Source organism: Cetorhinus maximus, chromosome 3, assembly GCF_964194155.1.
Source record: "Cetorhinus maximus chromosome 3, sCetMax3.hap1.1, whole genome shotgun sequence".
Taxonomy (NCBI): Eukaryota; Metazoa; Chordata; class Chondrichthyes; order Lamniformes; family Cetorhinidae; genus Cetorhinus; species Cetorhinus maximus.
The window spans coordinates 89,593,471-89,619,192 of NC_135881.1; the positions used below are offsets into that span (position 1 = coordinate 89,593,471).

Genomic DNA, 25,722 nt, shown 5'->3' on the forward strand with positions numbered 1-25,722 from the left:
GAAATTTTATGTTACGCGTTTTCTTTCCCAGCTAAATATTTCAGAAATCTTTTAAGTACTTAGCATAAATTTAATTCTGTACTTAGAGTTATAGTATCAAGTGATCTACTTCAACTAACTAAAGCTTCATCCCTTTGCACTACCAATAGGCCAAGTCCAAGATTAAGACACGATGCTCAAAAGCCACGGCATTCTTCCGTAGATAACCTTGCCACTGAGATGGCATATATCACAGAGAGTGAAGAAGTGTTTTATAACTACAAGGCGAACATTCCAGCCATTGCAAATAAAAATGATATGGAGCCCTGCCCGAAACATGCATCGCACAGCTGGTATGTGACTTAGGAGTTTGATTAAATGGTGCAAAATTAGCTGTTTGTATAGAAATGGGGAAAGCCATACATTATAGGATTATAATATATTTTTCCTCATAGAAATATGTGTAGAATCTCTACCAGTCAGTACATATTAGGCATTAGGATGATTTTTTAATAATTTTGTAATCAACCATAGAAAATCTTCAATCCTCATAAGTCTCACTTTTGTGCGTTTTCATCACAATGGGCCTTCTTGGTTTCTCAAGTTCTCCTCCAACAGTTCAGAAATCTTTCTGCAAAATGATCCACTTTCCAATTTTCTTAGTATTTAACGTGACCTTTTCATTCAGCTTGGATGACTTTATAACCTGAATGATCTATCATGCTTAGGATTTCAGATGTAATCATGGTCCAACTTCCATCCTGTTGACAAAATTCAACAGCTGCTGAAATTATCTCATCTAATGGGGCTTCTGTTTTATCATTCATTTTAAATTTCAGAGTGTAAGAATGAAGAGGATTTTTTTTTCTGTCAGCAATAGGGATTGGTCATATCTCTTTAACAGCATCCTCTGTTGAGATTTGCAGAATGTTCTGTCCACCAGCTATAATTATTACCTCTTTAATCCTATCTCAAGGAGAGAGAAAACCATCTTCATGTTTTCCCATTTCTCCAGAATGCAACCAGCCCTCTTCGAGGGCTTCTTTAGTCTGTTCCTTCATATGAAGGGAGAGATGACAATGAAGATATAACCCAGGAGGCGGGTTTTTAGGAATCTTTTCAAATAAGTAAAAGTAGCAAAAGCAAAATGCTTCAGAAGATGGTCAGAAATAGCTGAACTGTGATTGCAAATGGATCCCTCTCCTCAGGTAATGTGCCCCCCCCCACCCCCCCTCCACCATTTCAAATCTGTTATTATCTCTTCCTCCTCACAGGGCCCACCATTAACTCCTCTGTTCTTGCAAGTTATAGTCTCATCTGCAACCTCCCTTTCTTCTCAAGTCCTTGAACGTGTTGTCACCTCCCAAACCTGTGTCCGTCTTTCCACAACTCCATGTTTGAGCCTCTTCAGTCAATTCTTTGCACTTCTGCCACAACAAGGAAGCAGCCCTAATCAGAGTTGCATATTACATTTTTTCTGTTGGTGACCATTGTGCACCATCTCTACTCATCTTTTTCGACCTGCATGCAGCTTTTGATGTGGTTGACCACACCATTCTTGCTACACCTTTCCTCCATTGAGTGGGACCACCCTCACCTTATTTGTACTCTTTCAGGCTATGACTAGATAGGTAAATCTAAATCACCTGCAATAGCTTCTCTTCTCACCCCCATGCTGTTACCTCTGGAATCCACCAAGGATCTGTCACTGGGCCCTTCCTATTTCTCATCTACGTGTTGCCCCTTGGTGAAATAATCCAATTAAAATGTCAGATTCCACATGTATGCTGACGATATCCACAGCCTTTGTGATGTCTGACATCCAATTCTGGAAGAACCTGAGTTTCCCCCAGTTAAAAATAGGGAAGCCACTGTCTTTGGCCCACGGACTAATTCCATCCTCCCTGCCTGGTCTGATCTCAGGCTAAAATATGTTGTTTGCAACCTTGGTATCCAAATTGACCCCAAGCTGAGCTTCTGGCCCCATATATCCTACAACACCAAGACCACGTATTTCCGCCTTAGTATTATCACTCATGTCATTTGCCTCAGCCCATCTGTTACTGAAATGTTCATCTATGTTTTGTCATCTCCAGACTTGACTTTTCCAATGGTCACATGATTGATCTCCCATCTTCGACCCTCTATGAGCTCATGCAAAATTCTGCTGCCCATGCTGTAATCCAACTATATCCCATTCAGTCATATCTCTTTGCTTGCTGACTCAGATTGGCTCCTATCAACCAAACCTCAGTTTTAAAATTCTTAGCCTCATGTTCAAATCCCTTCGTGGCCTCATCCCTCCCTGTGCCCAGTCCTACAACTCTCTAAGAACTATGCTTTTCTTCAACTCTGGATCCTTGTGCAACAGTCACTACCTTTGCCACGCCACTGGTGCCCATACTTTCAGCCATCTAGGCTGAAACCCTAATTCTGTTCTTTAACCCCTCTCTCCGCCATTAAATACCTCCTTAAAATTCACCTCTGTAGCTCAATTCTTCCACCCAAACCAGACAACCAACTCACTGCATGCCTTACAAATGCCACCTGCAAAGTACTTGCAGCTCTTAATGAACCAATTCTACACAAATTGACAGTTACAAATGTCTGATTTTTAAATTAAAGTGAACAAATTTTACTGAAATTAATATTTGTCCAAGTGCTACCCAATAGTGTCTTTCTTCTGTGCTTTTTTAACTCTAATGCTCTTATGCTGTGCTGCCAATGTGGCTTGAGCATGCTGAATGGAATGGTGCTGTTGTAATGAAAGCATTTTAATTATAACTGTTTTTGGTGTCCCTTTTACCACTCCCAGCTCCTCATTACTTGTGATGTGACCTTCACCCTATGACTCCCACTCAGGGCCCTTATCTCTTGAGCACGTACTTGCTGAAGTCTTGAGGGGTTGCTGTTGCAGGCTGGTGAGGATGGCTCAACCTAATTCTGAAAAAGGACCTGAAAGAGGAAAGGATGAAAAATTAGTAATTACTGGACAAGTTAGGAGCAGTGAGGCAATAATAGTTTTAGAAACTCCTAAAATGAGATGCACGTAAAGTACAAATATAATGACAGACTGATCTGCCACCCTCAATTCTCCATCTTCAGTGCTGAGGAGGGAGACTTGTGCCATGAATGTCCAGAGTTTCCTGTGCCATTTTACAGAGGCCCTGGATTGTGTTCCTGCCAACTTGGCATTATGTGTCAAATTGTCAGCAGTACAGGATGCTTATTCGTGAACATCTATTAGGATCACTGCTATTTTTGATTATATATTAATGACCCAGACCTGGCATAAGTTCGAAGTTTGCAGATGACATAAAACTCATCAATGTAATGAGCAGTGAAGATGATAGTAACAGGCTTAAGGTGGACATAGATAGACTGGTGAAATGGGCACAGGAAAGTACAGAACCAGAAATGACTCTCACATCTGGCTGGTCCAAAAACTTAATATCTCTCTATATTCCCACCCATTCAAATGTCAATCAAATTCACCAATAAATTTGACACATTATCTGTCTCACTGCCTTCCTGCAAGGACCATTATGCACCTTCATCAGCAGCTGCATAAATTGGTTAAACCTGACTTAAGTGTATGCTTTCTTTCTTCAAAGAGCCCATGTCTGCTGATGTAGAGTTTATGGTAATCTCAAATATATAATCAGCATTCAATTTACCTATTCTCTCAATCTTAAGTAGTTGAGTAATTGCATTGTAGAACATTCTCATTTTACAAGGTCAACAGTCCCATTTGAACCCTTCTCATTGCCTTGGATGCATAATATGAAGTAGCAGTTTGTTTTTATTATTCATTCATGGGATGTGGGCTCCATTAGCTGGGCCAGCATTGATTGCCCATCCCTAGTTGCCCTTGAGAAGATGGTGGTGAGCTGCCTTCTTGAACCGCTGCAGTCCATGTGGTGTAGGTACACCCACAGTGCTGTTAGGAAGGGAGTTCCAGGATTTTGACCCAGCGACAGTGAAGGAACGGCAATATATTTCCAAGTCAGGATGGTGAGTGACTTGGAGGGAACTTCCAGATGGTGGTGTTCCCATCTATCTTCTGCCCTTCCCCTTCTAGATGGTGGTGGTCGTGAGTTTGGAAGGTGTTGTCGAAAGAGCCTTGGTGAATTCCTGCAGTGGATCTTGTAGATGGTATACACTGCTGCTACTGTGCGTCGGTGGTGAAGGGATTGAATGTTTGTGGATGGGGTGCCAGTCAAGTGGGCTGCTTTGCCCTGGACGGTGTCAGGTTTCTTGAGTATTGTGGGAGCTGCACTCATCCAGCTATTTCCAATAGCTAGATATCATTACAGGCTCTAGAGGTGGCACTGTTGCTTCTGATCAGAAGAATGTAAATTCAAGTCCACCTCCGAGATTTGAATGCATAGTCTAGCTGACACTTCAGTGTAGTACTAAAGGGAGTAACAGTCGGCCATGCCATCTTAAAATGAGACGGTAAACTTAAACCAGCTCGGTGTGGGGTGGGGGAGTTGCACAAGAAGCCAGAATTAAAGGAGCACAGTTATCACGGAGGATTGTAAGACCATAGGAGATTACAGCCTTAGGGAAGGGTGAGGCCATAGAGGTATTTGAAAACAAGGCGTTGCTTGAGCGGGAGCCAATATAGGTCAGCAAGCACAGGGGTGATAGGGAATGGGACATAGTGTGAGTTAAGACATGGGCAGCAGAGTTTTGGATGACCTCAAGTTTACGGAGGGTAGAATATGGGAGACCAGCTGGGAGTACATTGGAACTGTCAAATCAAGAGGTAACAAAGACATGAATGAAGGTTTCAGCAGCCGATGAGCTGAGACAGGGGCAACGTGGCAATGTTACAGATGTGGAAAAATTTAGTGATGGTATGAATATAAGGTCAGAAGCTCATCTCAGGGTCAAATGTGACACCAAGGTTATGAACAGACGAGCTTAATCTCAACCTGTTGCCAGGGAGAGGGGTGAAGTCGGTAGCTAGGGAATGGAATTTGAAGTGGCGATCTAAAACAATGGCTTCAGTCTTCCCAATATTTAATTGGAGGAAATTTCTGCTCATCCATTACTAGATGTCAGATAAGCAGTCTGATAATTTAACACTGTGGAGGAGTTCAGAGAGTTGGTGACGAGATAGAACTGATAGTCATCAGTGTACATGTGAAAACTGTGCTTTTGGATGATGTCACCCAGGGAACAGCATGTAGACTAGAAATAGGAGGGGGGCAAGGATAGATTCTTGGGGGCTACCAAAGGTAATGGTGCAGGAATAGGAAGAGATGCCATTACAAGAGCTACTCTGACTAATTAGATAGATAAGAATGGAACCAGGTGAGTGCACTCTCACCCAGCTGGATGACTGTGGAGAGGCATTGGAGGAGGATGGTGTGGTCAACTGTGCCAAAGGTTGCAGACACATTGAGAAGGATGAGGAGGGAAAGTTTACCTTTGTCACAGTCACAGAGGATGTCATTTGTGACTTTGAGAGCTGCTTCGGTACTATGGCAGAACAGAAACCTGATTGAGAATGAAACATGGAATTCTGGGAAAGACAGGAACAGGTTTGGGAGACGACAACATGCTGAAGGATTTTGGAGAGGAAAAGGAGGTTGGAGATGGGGTAGTGTCTTCTATCTTCATACCCTTGTAATTGCTTTTATTTAGCTTTAAGACACTAGTTTCAGACCCAAGTTTCTCACCCTCAAACTGAATGTGAAACTCTACAATGTTATGATCATTCTTGCCTAAACAAGCTTTTACGATGATTTCATTAATTAATCCTCTCTCATCGACATTGCCAGGTCTAAAATAGTCTGTTCCCTGATTGGTTTGAGAATATATTGTTCTAAGAAACTGTCCTGAATACATTCTATGAACTCATCCTCAAAGATTCCTTTGCCAATTTGATTTGTCTAACCTGTATGAAGATTAAAATCACCCATGATTATTGCAGTACCTTTCTTGCAAGCCCCTATTATTTCTTGATGTATACTCTGTCCTACAACAACGCCTTTGTAATGGCTATCATACTCATTTATTTCTATTTGTGCTATCAATTCATCCATCTTGTTACAAATGCTACATGCATTCAGATAAAGAGCCTCTAATTCTGACTTTTTACCATTGTTCCCTGCTCTGACCCTTTTTGCTGATGCATTCTTATGTTTGTACACTGTCCCTTTTTGTCACCCTCCAATTATCGTTCTCTGTATCGCTACCCTATACTACTGCCTTGTCCTTTCTCTTCAACTTTCTAAATCTCCCCTCATGTGAACACAACCCCTTGACACCAGTTACCTACCGTTCAGTGTAAAGGCCGCTGAATAGCCCCAGTTATATGATTTACCAGGACACTGGTCTCAGCGTGGTTCAAGTGAAGTCCGTCCCAACGTACAGCAGCCTCTTTCCCCAGTATTGGTACCTGTACCTCTTGAGTCAAAACACATTTCTCCCACATCAATCTTTGCACCATGGATTTTAACACTCTAATGTTATTTACCCTATGCCGATTTGCTCATGGCTCAGGTAGTAATCCAGTATTTATTACCTTTGTAGTTCAGCTTTTTAGTTTAGCTCCTGGCTGCTCATGGTCCCTCAACAGAACCTCACCACTGGTACCCATGTGTACCACGACAAGTGGATCCTTCCGTTCCCACTCTCAAGTTCCGCTCCAGCCCCAAGGAGATGTCCTTAACTCTTGCACCAGATAGGCAACCTAGCTTTCAGAACTCTCGCTCTCGACTGCAGAGAACAGCATCTGTCCCCTAACTATACTGTCGCCTACTATTACTACATTCCTTTTTACACCCCTCCATTTGAATGACCCCCCTCACCACAATGCTGTGGTCAGTTTGCTCATCATCCCTGCAGTCCCTGCTGTCATCCACACAGGCTGCAAGAACCTCAAACTTGTTTGACAAGTTCAAGGACTAAGGCTCCTCCATTGCTACCTTCTGGATCTGTATACCTGCCTCACTTGTGGTCACACCCTTCTGTGCCTGACCATGGACCAAATCTAAAGCACTTAATCTAAAGGGTGTGACTGCCTCTTGGAACAAAGTGTCCAAGTAACTTCCTATGCCCCTGATGCATCACTGTCTGAAGCTCTGACATCAGCTCAACTCTGAGCTGAAGTTCTTTGAGCTGCAGAAGGTTGCTGTCCATCGCACTGGTGTTTTACAGCTACAGCACATCACCTGCCCTATCATCTTTATCATATTTTGTTTAATTAAGGTTTCAAATTTAGAAATACCACTCAATGATAATTTGTAATTATATTCAGTAGTTTAATTAGTTAAGCTATAAATTTAATACATTTTATATTTCCTCTATACTAGTTTAAACTACTGTCCCAGTTTAGAGAAAAAAAACCGTAAAGCTCACCAACCAATCACCTACCTACATACCTAATTAATGCCTGTGGACTTCAGCGCTCAGGGCTCGCTTTATCCCACTCCCCCTCTCAGACCACTCCTTGTTCCGTAAAAGATCAGAACAGTACCTCTTCCCTCACTGTGCTGAATTTCCTCACTTATCAAATTCCTGAGTTCAGTACTCCGTGGAAGCTGTACTCCGTTGAGCTGGCCTTCATGCTATTTACGGAGTACTATTTATTAACAATGCTGCCTTTATATTTAGTTTAATAGGGTGGCTGTACTGCTGACTCCTGTTTAGAAGTCTTGCAAAGCCAACAGGAACTCCAGTGCAAACTTACCATATTCCCCAATGCCAGCTGCTGAGAAAACCATGTAAAAGAAAAGTCTTCCCTGTGGTCAGCTTTAATCAGTCAAAGCTGACTTGTTAGTTGCCTTGTGGTGTGCACAACCTACATTATTGAAGCTGACAACGCAAAGACTTTACTATATAAAATAATTTTAATTTAACAGCCCAGAAGGGAAGTAATACAACTTCTACTTCAAAATTGTATGTTTTCTTTTAGGAAAAGGTTGAACGGTTCACTTCAATATTTTCATACTTAAAGTTCTGTTTTTAAAGTTTTGTGATGTGCACTTGAGCTTTATTATTCCTAAATTCACTGGATATTGTGTCGAGCCGTACATAGAAGTCCAAAAGGGAGATTTGGTACCAAAGCAGAGAAGTTTTTAAAGCTCTTGGCAAGGATTTGGCGATGAGCAGCTTTGTGCTGATAGTCTGCTATTACAAGAATGATTGTAAAATGAACACTATAGCTGCTTTGTGTTGTTGTGATCCCTGTAGAGACTGATAACTTTGAAAAAAGATATGAATTCCCAGTGATCTACTTAAAGGAATCACACAGCAAGATTTCAAGTTTTAAGACTTTTACTATAACGAACTGAAATCAACATCAACTAAACATTACTTAGTAGGCAACTAATACTCTAAACTACAGAAAAGACATTCCTTATCAGCATTTTAACATACTCGAAAACCCCATGGCACATTTATACTTTACAGCACGCTCTGTGGACATGCAGTCTTCACAGGAAGTAGTTCAAAGTTGTTTGCAGCTTCGAATGGGTTCGTTTCAGTGAGTCGTACATCATTTTCCTCTGTCTCCTGACAACTCCTGAACCAACTTCCAGCAGACTGACCTCTACCTCGCGGAGGCTGAGCGTCAATTCGCAGACACTTCCTCCTACCTCTCCCTGGACCATGACCCCACCACTGAACATCAAGCCATTGTTTCCAGGACTGTCACTGACCTCACCTCCTCTGGAGATCTTCCTCCCACAGCTTCCAACCTGATAGTCACCCAACCTCGGACAGCCCGCTTCTACCTCCTACCCAAAATCCACAAACAGAACTGTCCCGGCAGACCGATCGTGTCAGCCTGTTCCTGCCCCACGGAACTCATTTCTCGTTATCTTGACTCCCTTCTCTCTCCCCTTGTCCAGTCCCTTCCCACCTACATCCGTGATTCCTCTGACATCTTACGTCACATCAACAATTTCCAGTTCCCTGGCCCCAACCACTTCCTCTTTACCATGGACGTCCAATCCCTCTACACCTCCATCCCTCACCAGGATGGTCTGAGGGCCCTTAGCTTCTTCCTTGAACAGAGGCCCGAACAATCCCCATCCACCACTACTCTCCTCCGTCTGGCTGAACTTGTTCTCACACTGAACAATTTTTCCTTTAACTCCTCTCACTTCCTCCAAATAAAAGGTGTGGCTATGGGTACCCGCATGGGCCCCAGCTATGCCTGTCTCTTTATGGGGTATGTGGAACATTCCTTGTTCCAGTCCTCCGGCCCCCTCCCACAACTCTTTCTCCAGTACGTCGATGATTACTTCGGTGCTGCTTCATGCTCGCGTCGGGACCTGGAAAAATTTATTAATTTTGCTTCCAATCTCCACCCCTCCATCATTTTCACATGGTCCATCTCTGACACTTTCCTTCCCTTCCTTGACCTCTCTGTCTCAATTTCTGATGATAGACTGTCCACCAATATCCATTACAAGCCTACCGACTCCCACAGCCACCTCAACTACAGTTCCTCACACCCCGCTTCCTGTAAGGACTCCATCCCATTCTCTCAGTTCCTTCGCCTCCGTCGCGTCTGTTCTGATGATGCTACCTTCAAAAACAGTTCCTCTGACATGTCCTCCTTCATCCTTAACCGAGGTTTTCCACCCACGGTGGTTGACAGGGCCCTCACCCGTGTCCGGCCCATCTCCCGCGCATCCGCCCTCACGCCTTCTCCTCCCTCCCAGAAACATGATAGGGTCCCCCTTGACCTCACTTATCACTCCACCAGCCTCCGCATTCAAAGGAGCATCCTCCGCCATTTCCGCCAACTCCAGCATGATGCCACCACCAAACACATCTTCCCTTCACCCTCCCCCCGCCCCGGCGGCATTCCGTAGGGGTCGTTCCCTCCGGGACACCCTGGTCCACTCCTCCAGCACCCCCTACACCTCAACCCCCACCTATGGCACCTCCCCATGCCCATGCCGAAGATGCAACACCTGCCCCTTCACTTCCTCTCTCCTCACCGTCCAAGGGCCCAAACACTCCTTTCAAGTGAAGCAGCATTTCACTTGCATTTCCCCTAACTTAGTCTACTGCATTTGTTGCTCCCAATGGGGTCTCCTCTACATTGGAGAGACCAAACGCAAACTGGGCGACCGCTTTGCAGAACACTTGCGGTCTGTCCGCAAGAAAGACCCAAACCTCCCTGTCGCTTGCCATTTTAATACTCCACCCTGCTCTCTTGCCCACATGTCTGTCCTTGGCTTGCTGCATTGTTCCAGTGAAGCCCAACGCAAACTGGAGGAACAGCACCTCATCTTCCGACTAGGCACTTTACCGCCTTCCGGGCTGAATATTGAATTCAACAATTTAGATCTTAAACTCCCTCCCCCATCCCCGCCCCCTTTCCGTTTCTTCCCCCTCCCTTTTGTTTTTTCCAATAATTTATAAGGATTTTTCTTTTCCCACCTATTTCCATTATTTTTAAATCTATACCTGTAATGCCCTGTCAGTCTTTCCACCCCACCCCCACTAGAGCTGTACCTTGAGTGTCTTGCCATCCATTCTTAATTAGCACATTCTCTTAGATAATATCACCACCTTTAACACCTCTTTGTACCTTTGTCTGTGACATCTTTTGATTATCTGCTCCTATCACTGCTTGCTTGTCCCTACAACCACCTCCCCACCCCCACAACTTCTCTCCCCCCCACCCCCCCACCTTAAACCAGCTTATATTTCACCCCTCTCCTAACTTTACTCAGTTCTGTTGAAGGGTCATGAGGACTCGAAACGTCAACTCTTTTCTTCTCCGCCAATGCTGCCAGACCTGCTGAGTTTTTCCAGGTAATTCTGTTTTTATTCCAGCAGCAAGGCCCATTCCTCCTCCTGGCCTTGCCAGGGCAAATTTCCCAGTGTCCTTAAATCTCTACAGGTTCCCTCTCTTCCCCAGTGAACCAGCTTCCACCAGCATTCTGCATGATAGCTAACAATGGCTTTTGCTTTCTCCCCTCTCTTTCTCTCTCTCTTTCTTGCATGGGAGTCTGTAAGTCTGCACAAAGCAAGAACTGCTGCTTCAGAGTCTGTAAGTCTATCCATGGCAAAGCCAGATGCTCTGCCCTTTGTTTTCAGGTGTTAAACCTGCATGTGGATTTCAATAACATTTTCCCATGGTAACCAGGTCACATCGACATATCACCAGGGAAAACCAGCAGGCGGTCACATGACCCTTTTCATTACATCATTTTACTTTGAATTTCAAGATACTATCTAAATATAATCTTGTTATAAAACCTTGCATTCATAAGAGTGTTTCCCTTGAAAATTGAAAATTACCCTATTCTCATTTTTGGGGATTAAGCGAGATGACAAATTTACCATCTTTGAAGAGTGTCTTTTCTATTGGGTGAAGATATTCTTTGGATTCTTTGATAAATCAGTGTTAATTTAGCCTGTACTATTACTAACCTGATACTGAGAATTGTAAACTCTTGAGGGCTTGTTGCCATCTGTATCTGTAAAGAGGAATTGTAAAATTCAACCTCTGTATTTCACCAGAATGTCCTAATGTCAGATTCTCTAGTTGGGAGAAGCTATTGCACTTGTAAGAACATTTGTAAAATGTTTAGCTGTGCCACATCAAGACTGTTTAGAGCCTGGGAGTATAATTGCTTTAAAATTCGATGTTGGATAAACCTTATTCGATTTATTTCATTTCACTTGCTTCCCTGGAGGGGAGACCAAATTTATTTGAAATTCTGTTTTTTTTAAAAAAACATATATTTTACTAAATAACCTTCAAATATAAATTCTAAAGTGTAATGTAGGGTATAAAATTATTTCAATCTGTTATATCATGTTATTAAAAAGTATTTAGATTCATTAGAATATACCCTGCTAAATTGCAGTTAAGCCAGATATTGTTTGTGTGTCTCACAAAATGTGTAAATATCAATGTTTGGACAAATGGTGTAATGGAATTATGAAGCCTTTGGTTTTTCTTTCCGTTAAAATTCAAAATGGCGTCTTAAGGCTTTGCTCTAAGTACTTCATCTTCCTCGTCTCTGAGCTGATTTCTGCACATATAGGGCACAACTTAATGTTGGTAACGGGGATCTCACCCGTCAGTTGAAGAACTGTTGGGAGCTCCATGTCATCTCCATTGGTGAAGGCCCATTGGAATTGAGTGCCTATCAGGCCTTCCCCAGGATTTAAGACCCTGGGGCAGAAATCCCACCCCACAAGTGCTACTAGCCAAAAAGAGGCCAGCAGCTCTCTGTTGCTCATTGGCGCCACTGGGAGCAGTGAGAGCTGCTGGTAATGCACCCACCAAAGGCCTAAGGTTGTTGATGGACCCGGGTCACATTGTGAGTTTGGGCAAGGTGGGGGTCGCTGGCTGGGGAGGAAGAATGGGCAGGGAGGTGACTCTCAGCAGCCCCCCACTGAGTGCCTTTGAAGGAGGGCCCACCACCACCTTCCTCCGCCAACTGGGAACCCATAAGTAAACCCAACAGTATTTGCTTTTTGGCCTTCTCACCAGGTATACTTGACCACCCGCTGCTGGTTGAATACCAGTGGTAGTGGGATGAGGCCCTTAAGTGGGCCTCAATTACTGTCTGGGCAGAAAGGCCATCCACGAGCCTTCCTAACCCTGATTTAATCGGGAAGGCAGTGGTTCCCAGGGGTCTCCATCTGCCACAATCTCACCCGATTAAATGCCCCACCTTCAAATTCAACACCAGGAGAGGGCATTAAATTCTGCCCATAGTTTCCTAATGCTAACAGCAGCTCTGATTTCTTCCTTCTACTCCAGAAAATCAAATCAAGTTCTGCATGCCAGAAATTGAAACTCCAGAAGTTAGATTGGGAAAAAAAATCATTGCTCCACTGCTGCTCTAAGGTTTAGTTTCATATACAACAATTCCAAATTAATTTATTTAATGACTCAAAGATTCGCAACAAATTCCAGGCACCATGTTAGTTCATGAAATTAACTGGTAATGTGCAGTAAAAGGAAAATTAAAATTAACAATATGTAATTTTTACAATATTCAGTCTTCCATGAAGTTACATTTGAGGAGTAAAGACCAACTGAAGATGGTTTAGAGAGCAGGAAATAATTTTGGATACAGAAACATAGCAGCTGTGCAATTGGACTAGAAATCTAGAGTCCTAGACTAATGATCTAGAGACATGAGTTCAAATCCCACCATAGCCGTTGGGGAATTTAAATTAAATTACTTAAATAAATCTGCAATAAAAAGCTAGTATCAGCAATACCAGATTGTCATTAAAAACTCATCTGGTTCACTAATGTCCTTAAGGGAAGAAAACTTGCTGTCCTTATCTGGCCTGGCCTATATGTGATTCCAGACCCACAGCAATGTGGTTAGTTAACTGCTCCCTGAAATGGCCTAGCAAACTAGCAACAGTGAAACACACAGATTTGAACAGACCCCTGGCAAAGCACACTCTGCACAGGTGCATTCAAAATGAGTTTCTTTCAGCTCTGGGTCCTTGCAGACAGTGGCTTGAGGCTTACAAGCTGGAGGCTTTAGATTTTAGAAACCCTCTTCTTTTACCAACAGCCTTCTCTTCCTTTATACATATTTTCCTCTTTGAATGCAAATTCTCATTGTATCACTACGTTTTTTGACCTTTATCTCTTCTAACAGTAAAACCCTTTCATAACACCAATTTTATTGGTAAGCTTTGGAAAAAGTGAACACATTGTTTGGCTTCTTCTGGCTAGGTGTAATATTTCACCCATTCTTTTGAATGGTTTATTTAAAAATGCAAATTGCCCCTGTTACATTTTACCTTCTAACTTCCATATGTTTACCTAATTACCATTTTAAACTTACTTCTTTTCTATACATCAAAGCCTCTAGACCAGCTGACTTTATTCCAACTAAGACACACACACACACACACACCACCACTAAACTCCATTTTAAAATAATTCCCAATAGCATTATAGACATTATATCTTCTTGACAATAAGCAAACCTTCATCTTACATCTACTATATGCAGTTGGAAGATTCATTTCTAGTCACTATTGAGGGACATTTACATGGGGGTATATTATGTGTTTTGTTAACCCCAGTGAGTTTATCTTGTGGGGGAAAGGCAAATTCGGATCAGTAGGAGTAGGAGGATAGAGACATGGAACAGCAGCCAACAGGACGGGTTGCTTTGGATAGGAAATGTAGTTGTCGAGGATCAGTATGAAGAAAGATTGGAATAGCCTGTGAGGAGCAGCTGCACCTAATGAGATGGGAAATGGTATTGGCAGTCAGCAAGTGGGTTGCAATGAGAAACACGGCCCGCAGGAGTCATGGGCTTCAGATCTTGCTCTGTTGTGTGTTTGCTTTGAAGACCAATAACACAATTGTAGGGACGGCCGGTGTGAGCTACCATATGGCTCAATGGGAATGGAAGGGATAAAGTCAATAATCTTACTCAGTGGGGTTTGGTTGAGGACCAAAAACTTGCTCCTTGCCAGTTGGTGCTGACATCTGTTGTGTGGGGTGTAGAATAATAGACTGAAAGTTGTTTTTGCTAGGCTGACATCATGTAATACTAGATACGGTTTCTTTGCAATCAGTGTCACATAATATGCTTTCAATGCCATCTACAGGTGAAATACTATAAGATGCCTGAAACTATGCCCCATTTTTGTAGATAGGTGGATCCATTCGTGGTTTGCGGCAGCTGTCTTAATTTCATGATTCCCCTGCTTTGGGTTTGTGAGGAAAATATCCTTTAGTATCCACAATGGCCTCATAAAACTAAAACTAGATAAACACCCTCCCGTACTAGCCTGGAGCTTGAGTTTTGGGCCTTCAATAAATTAACATACCCTTTTTAACCTCTTTATTCTTGAAATGTGAAATACCTGTCATGAAAGAGCACACATTTTCTTGCTCAGATGGGGAACTGGAATATTGCATGCAGCTGAATTGAACCTGTCTGTTAATTTGTTGTTTCACAGGCTCTTAAGATAAGAAAGGAGCAGGAATAGGCCATTTGGCCCTTCAAGCCTACTCCATTATTCAGTAAGATCTGATTTTCAACCTCAACTCCACTTTCTACCTGATCCCTATATCCCTTGGTTCACCAGCCTCAGAGTCCAAAAATCTATCTGAACCTTGAGTGTACTTAACGATTTAACTTCCACAGCTCACAATTCTTTGAGTGAAAAAGTTCTTCCTCATCTCCATAGTAAGTGATTGATCCCTTATCCAGAAACTATGCCCCCGAATTCTAGATTCTCCAACCAGGGGAAACAACCTCTCAGAATGTATCTTATCAAACCCCTTAAGAATCTTAAATGTTTCATGGACATCACCTCTCATTCCTCTAAACTGCAAAGAATATGGGCACATTCACCTCAACCTCTCTTTATAAGACAACCTTCTCTTCCCAGGAATCAACCCAGCAAACTTGTGCTGAACCACCTCCAGGACAAGTATATACTTTCTTAGATCAGGAGACCAAAACCTTATACAGTACCCCAGCTGTGGTCTCACCAAAGCACTGTACAATTGTAGCAAGATTTCTTTATGCTTGTACTTTAGCTCCCTTGCAATAAAAACCAACAGGTCATTGTTATGACACAGCAGCTGGTAAAGGCTGTTATTTAAAATCACAGAGGGAAACTTTAAACAACTGTCATAAACTGTATTTTCAAGTGGCATATATGAGATGCAGCTCTAAATTCAGGAGTAAGACCACCAGTTCTCGAGAGGTTTTATATCAAACTACATGAGACATTTATTAATTAAGTTAAACATATACACATGGCTACAAATTACTACTATCATAACTTTTTAACAAATTCCCAAACTAATCTCCACTAAGGCAACAACCCATAGACTTTAAACAGACACCAGGCAAAGCATTTTCACCTTACACATTCAAAATGAGGTTCCTTTCACTTTGGTCCCTTTGCAGACAATTGTAGGCTTACATCTGCTTTGATGTTACATGCCTCTGCTCTGCACACACAGAACTACTCCTCTGTTATACCCAGCACTCCCCTTTGAATGCATATTCTCATTGTATCATCAGACCCTTTGAACTCCACCTCTTCTAACCATAAAACCCCTTTCATACTACCAATTTTATTCGTAATATAAACACATCGCTCGGTCTCTCCTAGCTAGGTGTAAGATTTCACTCCACTTCTTGAACGCTGTATTCAACAAAATGCAAATGCACTCTACTGTTTACATCTCAAAACTAGTATACATCAAATCACCCAGACTAGCTGGCTTTAATCGAAGGGTTCTAATGTTGCCCCATCATGGCTGACCTTACCCATCATTATGCCATGGAAAGAGGAGATCACATTGAGCAGCTTTAGCAGATAGCCAATTTTCTCCAGCAGCTTAAATAGATTGCCTCTGCTCATATGGCCGAATGTTTTGGTGAGATCGATGAAGACAATATATAGTGGTCTCCTTTGTCCATGACATTTCTCTTGTTGCAGCCAGACAGAGAAGGTCATGTCAATTATAGATCTTCAGTTCTGAAATCACAATGGAATTCTGGATAGATGCGTTCAGCCAAGCTCTGCAATATGACATAGCAACACTGGCAAATACTTTTCCCATGATGTTCAGCAGGGAAATGTCTCAATAGTTGTTGCAATCGCTCCAGCAGCCTTTGTTCTTGTACAGGGTCACAATCTTTGCATTGTGCATATCCTGGGGAATTTCCCCCTCCCTCCAGCAGAGACAGAGAAGTTTGTGTAGATGTTGCAGAAGTGCTGGTTTCTTGTTCTTCATGAGTTCAGGCAGTGTAGCATCAGCACATGGAGCTTTGCCCATAGCAAGTGAGTCAACAGCTGTGCTAAGTTCCTCCACTGTGGGTTCAATATTCAGCTCTGCCATGATAGGCAGGTTTTCTATGGCATCTAGAGCTTCCTCAGTGACACTGTTCTGTCTAGAGTATAAGATAGTGTACCACCCATCTCTCCAACTGCCTGTTGCAGTCAGTGTTGACCTCCCATGCCTTTGTTTTCAATAGAACTGTTTTCTTTGCTGATAAATCTGTTTCCTTTTTTGATCCCTTCATACATGCCACTGACATTTCCTGTATCGAAGGACTTCTGGATATTCTGGCAGAGTTGTAACTAGTAGTCTTTGGCGCACTGCCTAGCAGTCTTTTGGACTTTACTTCGAGCAGCTCTTGGTGCTTTTGGGGTTTTCTTGCTCAGATCTCTGTTGCAATTAATGAGAGTAGACCGCTAGGTTTCAATGTGATGTTCCATCGCAGTGACGTTAGCCTCGAACCAGTTAGCATTATTCCTCTCTTGCTTCCAGTATCTTGACAGTGCAGTAGTGTAAATGGTGTCTCGAAGTATGTTCCATTTCGCTTTGCACTCTGTGTGGGAATGTTGGACAGCATCCGTTCAGTCAAGTCACAGAACTGTTTTTTTTATCTGGGTAGGCAGTATGGCTGATGTTGATACAAGGATGACATTTCTGCTTTGAAAGAAAAAGCTTCAAGTGTTGCATCTTCACTTGAGTGCACACCAGGAAGTGATCTGTATCACAGCCAGCACTGTGGTAGCTGCATGTGTTGAGAATACTGTTCAGAGAGTCATGTCTGGTGATGATCAGACCCACCTGGTGCTAATGCCCTGATGTTGGATGTCTCCAGGCCAGATTGTGGCATAGTTTGTTCTGAATGAAGGTGTTAATTGCATGAAGCTCATGATAGCAGGAAAATTCAAGTAGTCTCTGCCCATTCTTTCCCAGGCAATGAAGTCCAAGGCAAGAGGCCATGCCCCATGATCTGCAGCCATTCATGTATTGAAATCCCCCAGTAGGTAAAGATGTTCTGACTTAGGGATTTTGCTGGTAGCAGTAACAAGCTCCTCAGAAATGGTGTTTTGCCTCTGTAGTAGAGCACAGCTTTAGAGCAGAGATACTCATGAGGTTAACTGCCCCTGTTTGAATTGAGATGGATGGAGAGAACATATTCTGAACAATTTGTGGGGTGTTCTAAAATTGAGAGTAGCAAGTTCCCTACCGTGAAGCCTACACCTTGCTCACATATTTTCTCTGAACTCTTGCCCTCCCAAATGAATGTGTAATGCTTTTCTTTGTGACCTACTTTTGACAAGCCTGGTCTCTTGTAGGGATGCTATTTTGATGTTTAGTCTATCAAGTTCCATGTCGATTATAGCTGTCTGACGCATGTTATGGACCAGCTGCAAGTCAAGTATGTTTTTCCCCCTTGTTGGTCCCCTCACCACCTGCCGCAGACCCAGTCTCGCAGCTATGTCCTTTAGAACTCAGCCAGCTCAGTCAGTAGTGGGGCTACTGCGCAATCTGTAACCTCATGGCCCGGCATATCCCCCACTCTACCATTACCGTCAAGCCAGAGGATCAACCCTATTTCAATGAAGAGTGCAGGAGATCATGCCAGGAGCAGCACCAGGCATACCTAAAATGAGGTGTCAACATGATGAAGCACCACCATCTGGAAGTTCCCCTCTAAGTCACTCACCACCCTGACTTGGAAATATATTATTGTTCCTTAACTGTCACTGGGTCAAAATCCTGGAACTCCCTTCCTAACAACACTGTGGGTGTACCTACACCACATGGACTGCAGCGGTTCAAGAAGGTAGCTCAGCACCACCTTCTGAAGGCCATCTAGGGATAAGCAATAAATGCTGGCCCAGCTAGCAAAGCCCACATCCCTTGAATGAATAAAAAAAAGTCTCAAGAATCCAGACAAAGGAATATACATCCTTTGACAAAGCCAAAGTGGAGAGGTGGGAGACACATGACCCCACCAAGGTGTGTGCCCCCCCCTCTTCCCTGCCCCGAACCACCCTTGCTGGGAGAACCAGATACACTGTCTTGCTGTACTTCCAATCAGTCTGCCATCTTCCATCCAGCAAGCAGCAGTTCAGGACAATGGCTCAGCCCAGGTTTGAATGCCTGGCCCCCTATCTACTCTGTTTCAACTCGAACTTCTGCATTTCTGTACCAGCGCCTACAAGACTAATTCATCTCCACATGCCAACCTTATTGTGGAAATCGCCTCTACTGGAATAGTGAATTATCCAGCATCAGTCCTAAGCCTGCCAACCTCTGTGAAGGAATACCCCATTGGACTTTGGTTCTGGACTCATGTTGCAACCCTCCTCTTGTGTTTGAGAATGTGTGAATAAACTACCCTTCTGATTTTATCCTATATCGAGTTTTGCTGTGGGGTTGTTAATAGAAATTGGACCACACCAAAACTGAAGGGTTGAGAAATATGCCACCGCTTATAAAGGAGGAAATCGAAATCAAAACACTTTTCTGTTTACGGATAGGTGGTGAGAGGAGAAATTAGGGCTGTTTAAATTAAATCCCCTCTTGTCCATAACACTTCGCTGCACCGCCTCCAATGTAAGAATGTCCTTCCTTAAATGTGGAAACCATAACTGCACCCAGTACTCCAGGTGTGGCCTCACCAAAGCTTTGTACAATTATAGCAAGACTTCCTTACTCTTGTACTTCAACTTCCTTGCAATAAAGGCCAATGTGTAATTTGCTTTCCTAATTGCTTGCTGTGCCTACATGCTAACTTTATGTTCCTTGTACAAATATACCCAAATAAATGTCCATGAACAGCAACGTTTACAAGTTTCCCATCTTTTAAAAAATATGCTTTTTCATATGACCAGTGAATACAGTAATCTTACACTTCCCCACATTATATTGCACCTGCCACCTTGTCCACTCACTTAATCTGCCTATATCTCTTTGCAGCCTCTTTGTGATCTACTCACAGCTTGTATTTCCACCTAGCTTTGTATCACCAACAAATGTAAGATACATTACTCTCAGTCTCTTCACATGGGTTAAGTCCAGCTATGGGAGATGCACCAAAGGTAGGTGACTTTATTTGGAACTGGCAACCACTTTGCTGTAAAAAAAAATGCATGAAAGTTCCCTAGCTGGAATTAATACATTCACGCAGCTCCCATGTACCTGACTGGAAATTAAATTTACTGTAATCAAAAGGAAGTGGCACCTAAATGTACTCGATTTTATTCATGTTCCCTCTGGGGCTATATTTTTTTTTAAAAAAGACCAGTATTTATATGACATACTGAAAACATTCTAAAGGCCAGAATTTTATGCTCTCCCACCGGCAGGTTTTTAGGCGATGGGGAGCGTGAAGTTGAAGGAACAGGGTTCCCGCTCGCCTCGACTACACAGCGATTTTACGCTGGGACGGGCAACGCCTCGGACAGCAAGACTGCCCTTGTCCCTTAAGTGGCCAATTAAGGGCCGTTTCCTGCCCAGCCTCAATTCTTAGGCTGACGGGAGGATTGAGCTGGTGTGGGGGTAAGGCCGAATATCAAAGAGGGTAGTGGGGGTGTGGCTGGGGAAGGGGTGAGGGGTGGGTGGGTGGGTGGGTGGGGGGGTGGGGGGGCCCAATCAGAAGCCCTTTCTGAAGTCGGGCACCCACCCCTTAAGGTCCAGTGGCCTCCGGATCGACCCCCCTCCCTTCCCCCCGGCCTCTACCCCGAGACCCCGATCATCCCCTTCGTGCTCCCCGGGTCTTCCCCACCCTCCTCGTCCTGGGATCCCTTGAACTTACCTGGGCTTCCGCTCCCCAGACTTAGTCTCCAACATCCTCCTAAAGTTCCTCTTCAGTCCGCTGCAGGGACTTAAGAGCTGCTGGCCAATCAGATTGAGGGGTGGAAGTGCTGCCTGAAGTCGATTAATAATCTTTTGTGTGTGAAATGCTGCGGGGTACTTGGACTTGTGTTCCTGCTGACTCTTTGGATGTTGGGAAGCGAGACGCTGCCATCTGAAAAATTCAAGCCAAAGTATCACTTCAATATCACTTTGTAGACAAATGCTGCTGCCAATTTGTGCACAGCAAGATCCCACAAGCAGCAACTGAAATAATAGTGCTGTTTTTGTTGATGTTGTTTGAAGGATGAAAGTTGGCCAGGACATATGCATAATTACCTGCTTTTAAAGTAGTGCCATGCTATCTCTTTTCTACAGAAAATGCCAGACAAGGGCTTGCTTTAATGGATTACATGCCCCATTAAGTCGTGGAGTGGGGCTTCAACCTACAAGATTCTGACTTGAGAGTGAAATTGACATGCAATCATGGCTCAAACCTAGGTTGGGAACTACTGCGCCCTTATGGGCATACCATTTGAAACAGTGTTCTCAACCACTGCCCTACTACAAATCATACTTTTCCACTGTATGTTGGCTGAATGGAACACTTTTATTGATGATGGAGATGGGAGCCAATGAACAGCAAATAGGCGTAAAGCATCTGTGCTTTGGTGCTTCTCTGTTGAGTTTCTCAATGGGAGGGATGAGCAGTTGTGTCTGCAGTTGATGGCCCCTTTTTTTTTCAGAATCGTTCATATTAGTCTTTCTTCTTTAAGTATTGCAGATATCCTGGAATGATGTGGCTAGAGACATTCATGCCTGCTTCTAGGATAACTGATAAGCATACTGTTTATGTGGCCAGATACCATCTGATTAATATATAATTGACAGTCCTATGCTCTAGCTGATGCATCTTTACACAGGAGAAGATGTTACCCCTTGCAAATATAATATTTGTCACTTGCCTGACACAGGTGGACACTCTCAACTGCCTGATATGTCAGATGTTCCATGTGGTGAGCTTGTAGGTGTGGTGAAGTGAAACATTTTTACTGTGGTTACCTTCATTTCTGTTCCAGATGTCTGCCGATTGTGCTGCATGTGATGTAATTCAAGGTGATATAATTTAAAAAATTAGCATAGAAAGGGAGGGGGTTCTAAGTGGTCTGGCAGGCTTAAAAGTAGATAAATCTCCAGGCCCGGATGAAATGTATCCCAGGCTGTTGAGTGAGGCAAGGGAGGAGATAGCAGGGCCGCTGGCAATAATTTTCAATATCTCTCTGGCCACAGGAGAGGTGCCAGAGGCTTGAGGACAGCCAATGTGGTACCGTTATTCAAGAAGGGAGGAAGGGATAAATCACGGAACTACAGGCCAGTCAGTCTAACCTCAGTAGTGGGGAAAATATTGGAAGTAATTCTGAGGGACAGAATTAATCTACACTTGGAAAGGCAGGGATTAATCAAGGACAGTCAGTATGGTTTTGTTAAGGGGAGGTCATATCTGACCAATTTGATTGAATTTTTCAAAGAGGTGACCAGGTGTGTAGATGAGGGCAGTGCATTTGACATAGCCTGCTTGGACTTCAACAAGGCTTTTGGTAAGGTCCCACATAGGAGACTGATAACGAAGGTAAGAGCCCATGGGATCCAAGGCAATTTGGCAAATTGAATCCAGAATTGGCTGAGTGGCAGGAAGCAGAGGGTGATAGTTGAGGGGTGTTTTTGTGACTGGATGCCTGTGTCCAGTGGGGTTCCACAGGGATCAGTGTTTGGTCCCTTGCTGTTTGTGGTATATATAAACGATTCAGACTTGAATGTAGTAGAGTTGATCAGTAAGTTCGCGGATGACACGAAAATTGGTGGAGCGGTAAATCGTGAGGAGGATAACCTTAGATTACAGGAGGATATAGATGGGCTGGTCAGATGGGCTAATCAGTGGCAAATAGAATTTAATCTGGATAAGTGTGAGGTGATGCACTTGGGCAGGACAAACAAGGCATGGGAATGCATGATGAATTGTAGGACCCTGGGAAGTACCGAGGATCAGAGGGACCTTGGTGTGCGTGTTCACCAGTCCCTTAAGGTAGCGGGACAGGTAGATAAGGTGGTTAAGAAGGCATATGGGATACTTGCCGTTATTAGCCGAGGCATAGAATATAAGAGCAGGGAGGTTATGCTGGAACTGTATAAGAAGCTGGTTTGGCCACAGCTAGAGTATTGCACGCAGTTCTGGAATCTGCATTATAGGAAGGATGTGATTGCACTGGAGAGAGTACAGAGGAGATTTATCAGGATGTTGCCTGGGCTGGAGAGTTTTAGTTATGAGGAGAGATTGGATAGACTGGGGTTATTTTCCCTGGAGCAGAGGCGATTGAGGGGGGACATGATTGAGGTGTATAAAGTTATGAGGGACATAGGTAGGGTAAACAGGAAGGAACTTTTCCCCTTGGTGGAGGGATCAATAATTAGGGGGCATAGGTTTAAGGTAAGGGGCAGGAGGTTTAGAGGGGATGTGAGGAGAATTTTTTCATCCAGAGGGTGGTGGGAATCTGGAACCCACTGCCTGAAAGGGTGGTAGAGGCAGAAGCCCTCATAACATTTAACAGGTATTTGGATGTGCACTTGCAATGCCCTGGCATACAAGGCTATGGGCCGAGTGCTGGAAAACGGGATTAGAATAGTTAGGTACTTGTTTGACTGGCGCAGACTCGATGGGCCGAAGGACCTTTTTCTGTGCTATAGACCTCTATGACTTTATGACTTATCTCTGATGTTCTTGAAGGATCAATCCTTGGCCCACTTCTATTTCTCATCTACATGCTGTCCCTGGGTGACATCATCCAAAAAGACAGAATAAGGTTCCACAAGAATGCTGATGACACACTGCTCTACCTCACCCCCACCTCTCTTAACCCTCCACTGCCTCTAAATTGTCATAATGCTTCTCCTGCATGAGAGAAAATTTCATCCAACTAAATATTGAGAAAATTGAAGCCGTTGGGTGGGATTTTCAGGTTCCACCTGCCGTGGGACCGTTAATTCCCACCCCAAAGTCAGCGGCGGGTGGGACCGGAAAATGCCAGCCATTGTCTTTGGTTTCTTAAACAAACTCCATTCCTTAGCCATTGACTTCATCCCTCTCCCTGGCAACTGCAAGACTGGACAAGATTATACAAACTTTGGTGTTGTATTTGACCCTAAGGTCAGTTTCTGATCATCCAGGCCAGGAGACTGCCTGTTTTCACCTCCATCACATCATTGTCTCTGCTTGATGACAAATATTAATAACACTCCTGTGAAGAACCTTCAGACATTTTACTATGTTAAAGGTTCTGTATAATTGCAAGTTGTTATTGTTTTGCCCAGTTTATATGGGTGAGTTTTATGCTGTGAAAATAATTTTGCCAGATGCCAGGGGATTCTTCATGGAACCTGTTTAAGTAATTGAAATGGGGTCTATTAATGTCAGAAGCCAAATTGCCTATCAGAAAATTGAGGCTCCTGAAACTGCAGAATGCATACCAGTAAAGCCTCAAGAGGTCAGCCCTTGTATCTAATGCTACTCCCAATAAAACGTTCCATCCTCAGATTCCAAATTATGGACTTTGCTGCTGCATTCTATTAAAATCAGGGTGGAAAGTGATTTAAAATAAACAATTTAATTGCAGTCCCTAATTGGACTGTGTTTTGAGCCTGTGCCCACAGGTTTCCCTCAGTTTTGCAGTAATTGAAAGAAAAGGTGTACAATGCTGCGTAGATTAGTGATAGTAGAAATGTGGGTCTGAAACAGTCTTATCCTTGTAATTGTTTTTATTAAAGTTTATGCGACAGAGTTGGCTGAAGTAAACTGGGAAAATGGGTTAAAAGGTAAGATGGTAGAGAAGCAATGGCAGACATTTAAGGATATATTGCATAACTCTCAACAAAGATACATTCCATTGAGAAAAATAGATTATAGGAGAAGGATGCATCACCCGTGGCAAATGAAGAAAGCTAAAACGGTATCAAATTGAAAGGAAAGATGCACAATGCTGCAAAGATTAGTGGTAGGCCAGAAGATTGGGGAAATTTTAGGAACCAGCAAAGGATTACTTAAAAAAAAAAGAGGGAGAAATTGAACTATGAGAGAAAACTAACAAGAAATATAAAAACAAACAGTAAAAGCTTCTACAAGTATATAAAAAGTCAAAGAGTAGCTAAAGTGAGAAGTAGTCTCTTAGAGGGCAAGACTGGGGAATTAATAATGGGAAATGAGGAAATGGCAGAGGCTTTTAACAGGCATTTCGTATCCGTCTTCACAGTAGAATACACAAAAAGCATCTCAAGAATAATTGATAATCAAGAGGCAAAAGGGTGGAAGGAACTTAAAACTATCACTAGAGAAAAAAAAAATAGGGAATGCCAACAAGAAAAGCTGACAACTCCCCTAGACCGGATGGCCTGCATTCAAGGTTCTTAAAAGAATTGGCTACAGAGATAGGGGATGCATTGGTTGTAATCTTCCAAAATTCCCTCGATTCTGGAAAGGTATCAGCAGATTAGAAAACTGTTAAAGTAACACTTCTGTTTGAGAAAGGAGGGAGGCAGAAAGCAGGAAAGTATAGGCCAGTTAGCAGGACATCTAGGAAGTCACAATACCAACAGGCAGAGCCAACATGGTTTCGTGAAAGGGAAATCATGTTTGATAAATTTATTCGAGTTTTTTGAGAACGTAACAAGCAGGGTGGATAAAGGGGAACCAGTGGCTGTAGTGTATTTGGATTTCCAAAAGGCATTCGATAAGGTGCCTCATAAAAGGTTAACTGTACAGGATAAGAGCTTAAAGTGTTGGGGGTGATATATTAGCATGGATTTAGGACTGGCTAACTAACAGGAAATGGAGCTGGGATAAATGGGTCATTTTCAGGATGGCAAATTGTAACTAGTAGAGTGCCACAGAGATCAGTGCTGGGGCCTCAACTATTTATGATCTATATTAATGAGTTGGAGGAAGGGACAGACTGTATTGTAGCCCAATTTGTTGTTGATGTGAAGATAGGTAGGATAACAGGTTGTGAGGAGGATACAAAGAATCTGCAAAGGGATTTAGATAGGTTAAGTAAGTGGGAAAAAAATTGGCAAATGAGAATTAATGTGAGGTC

At 43.2% G+C, this 25,722-nt stretch overlaps 1 protein-coding gene across 2 annotated transcripts in view; it reads left to right on the plus strand.

Moving 5' to 3' along the window:
- Nucleotides 1–25,722, plus strand: part of LOC144678765 (tyrosine-protein phosphatase non-receptor type 3-like) — a 252,812-nt gene that overhangs the window by 89,774 nt on the left and 137,316 nt on the right. For both annotated transcript variants that reach the window (XM_078538644.1, XM_078538642.1), the window contains one exon: nt 150–332. In XM_078538644.1, the coding sequence (XP_078394770.1) occupies nt 150–332 (183 nt within the window). The remainder of the gene's footprint in view (nt 1–149; nt 333–25,722) is intronic.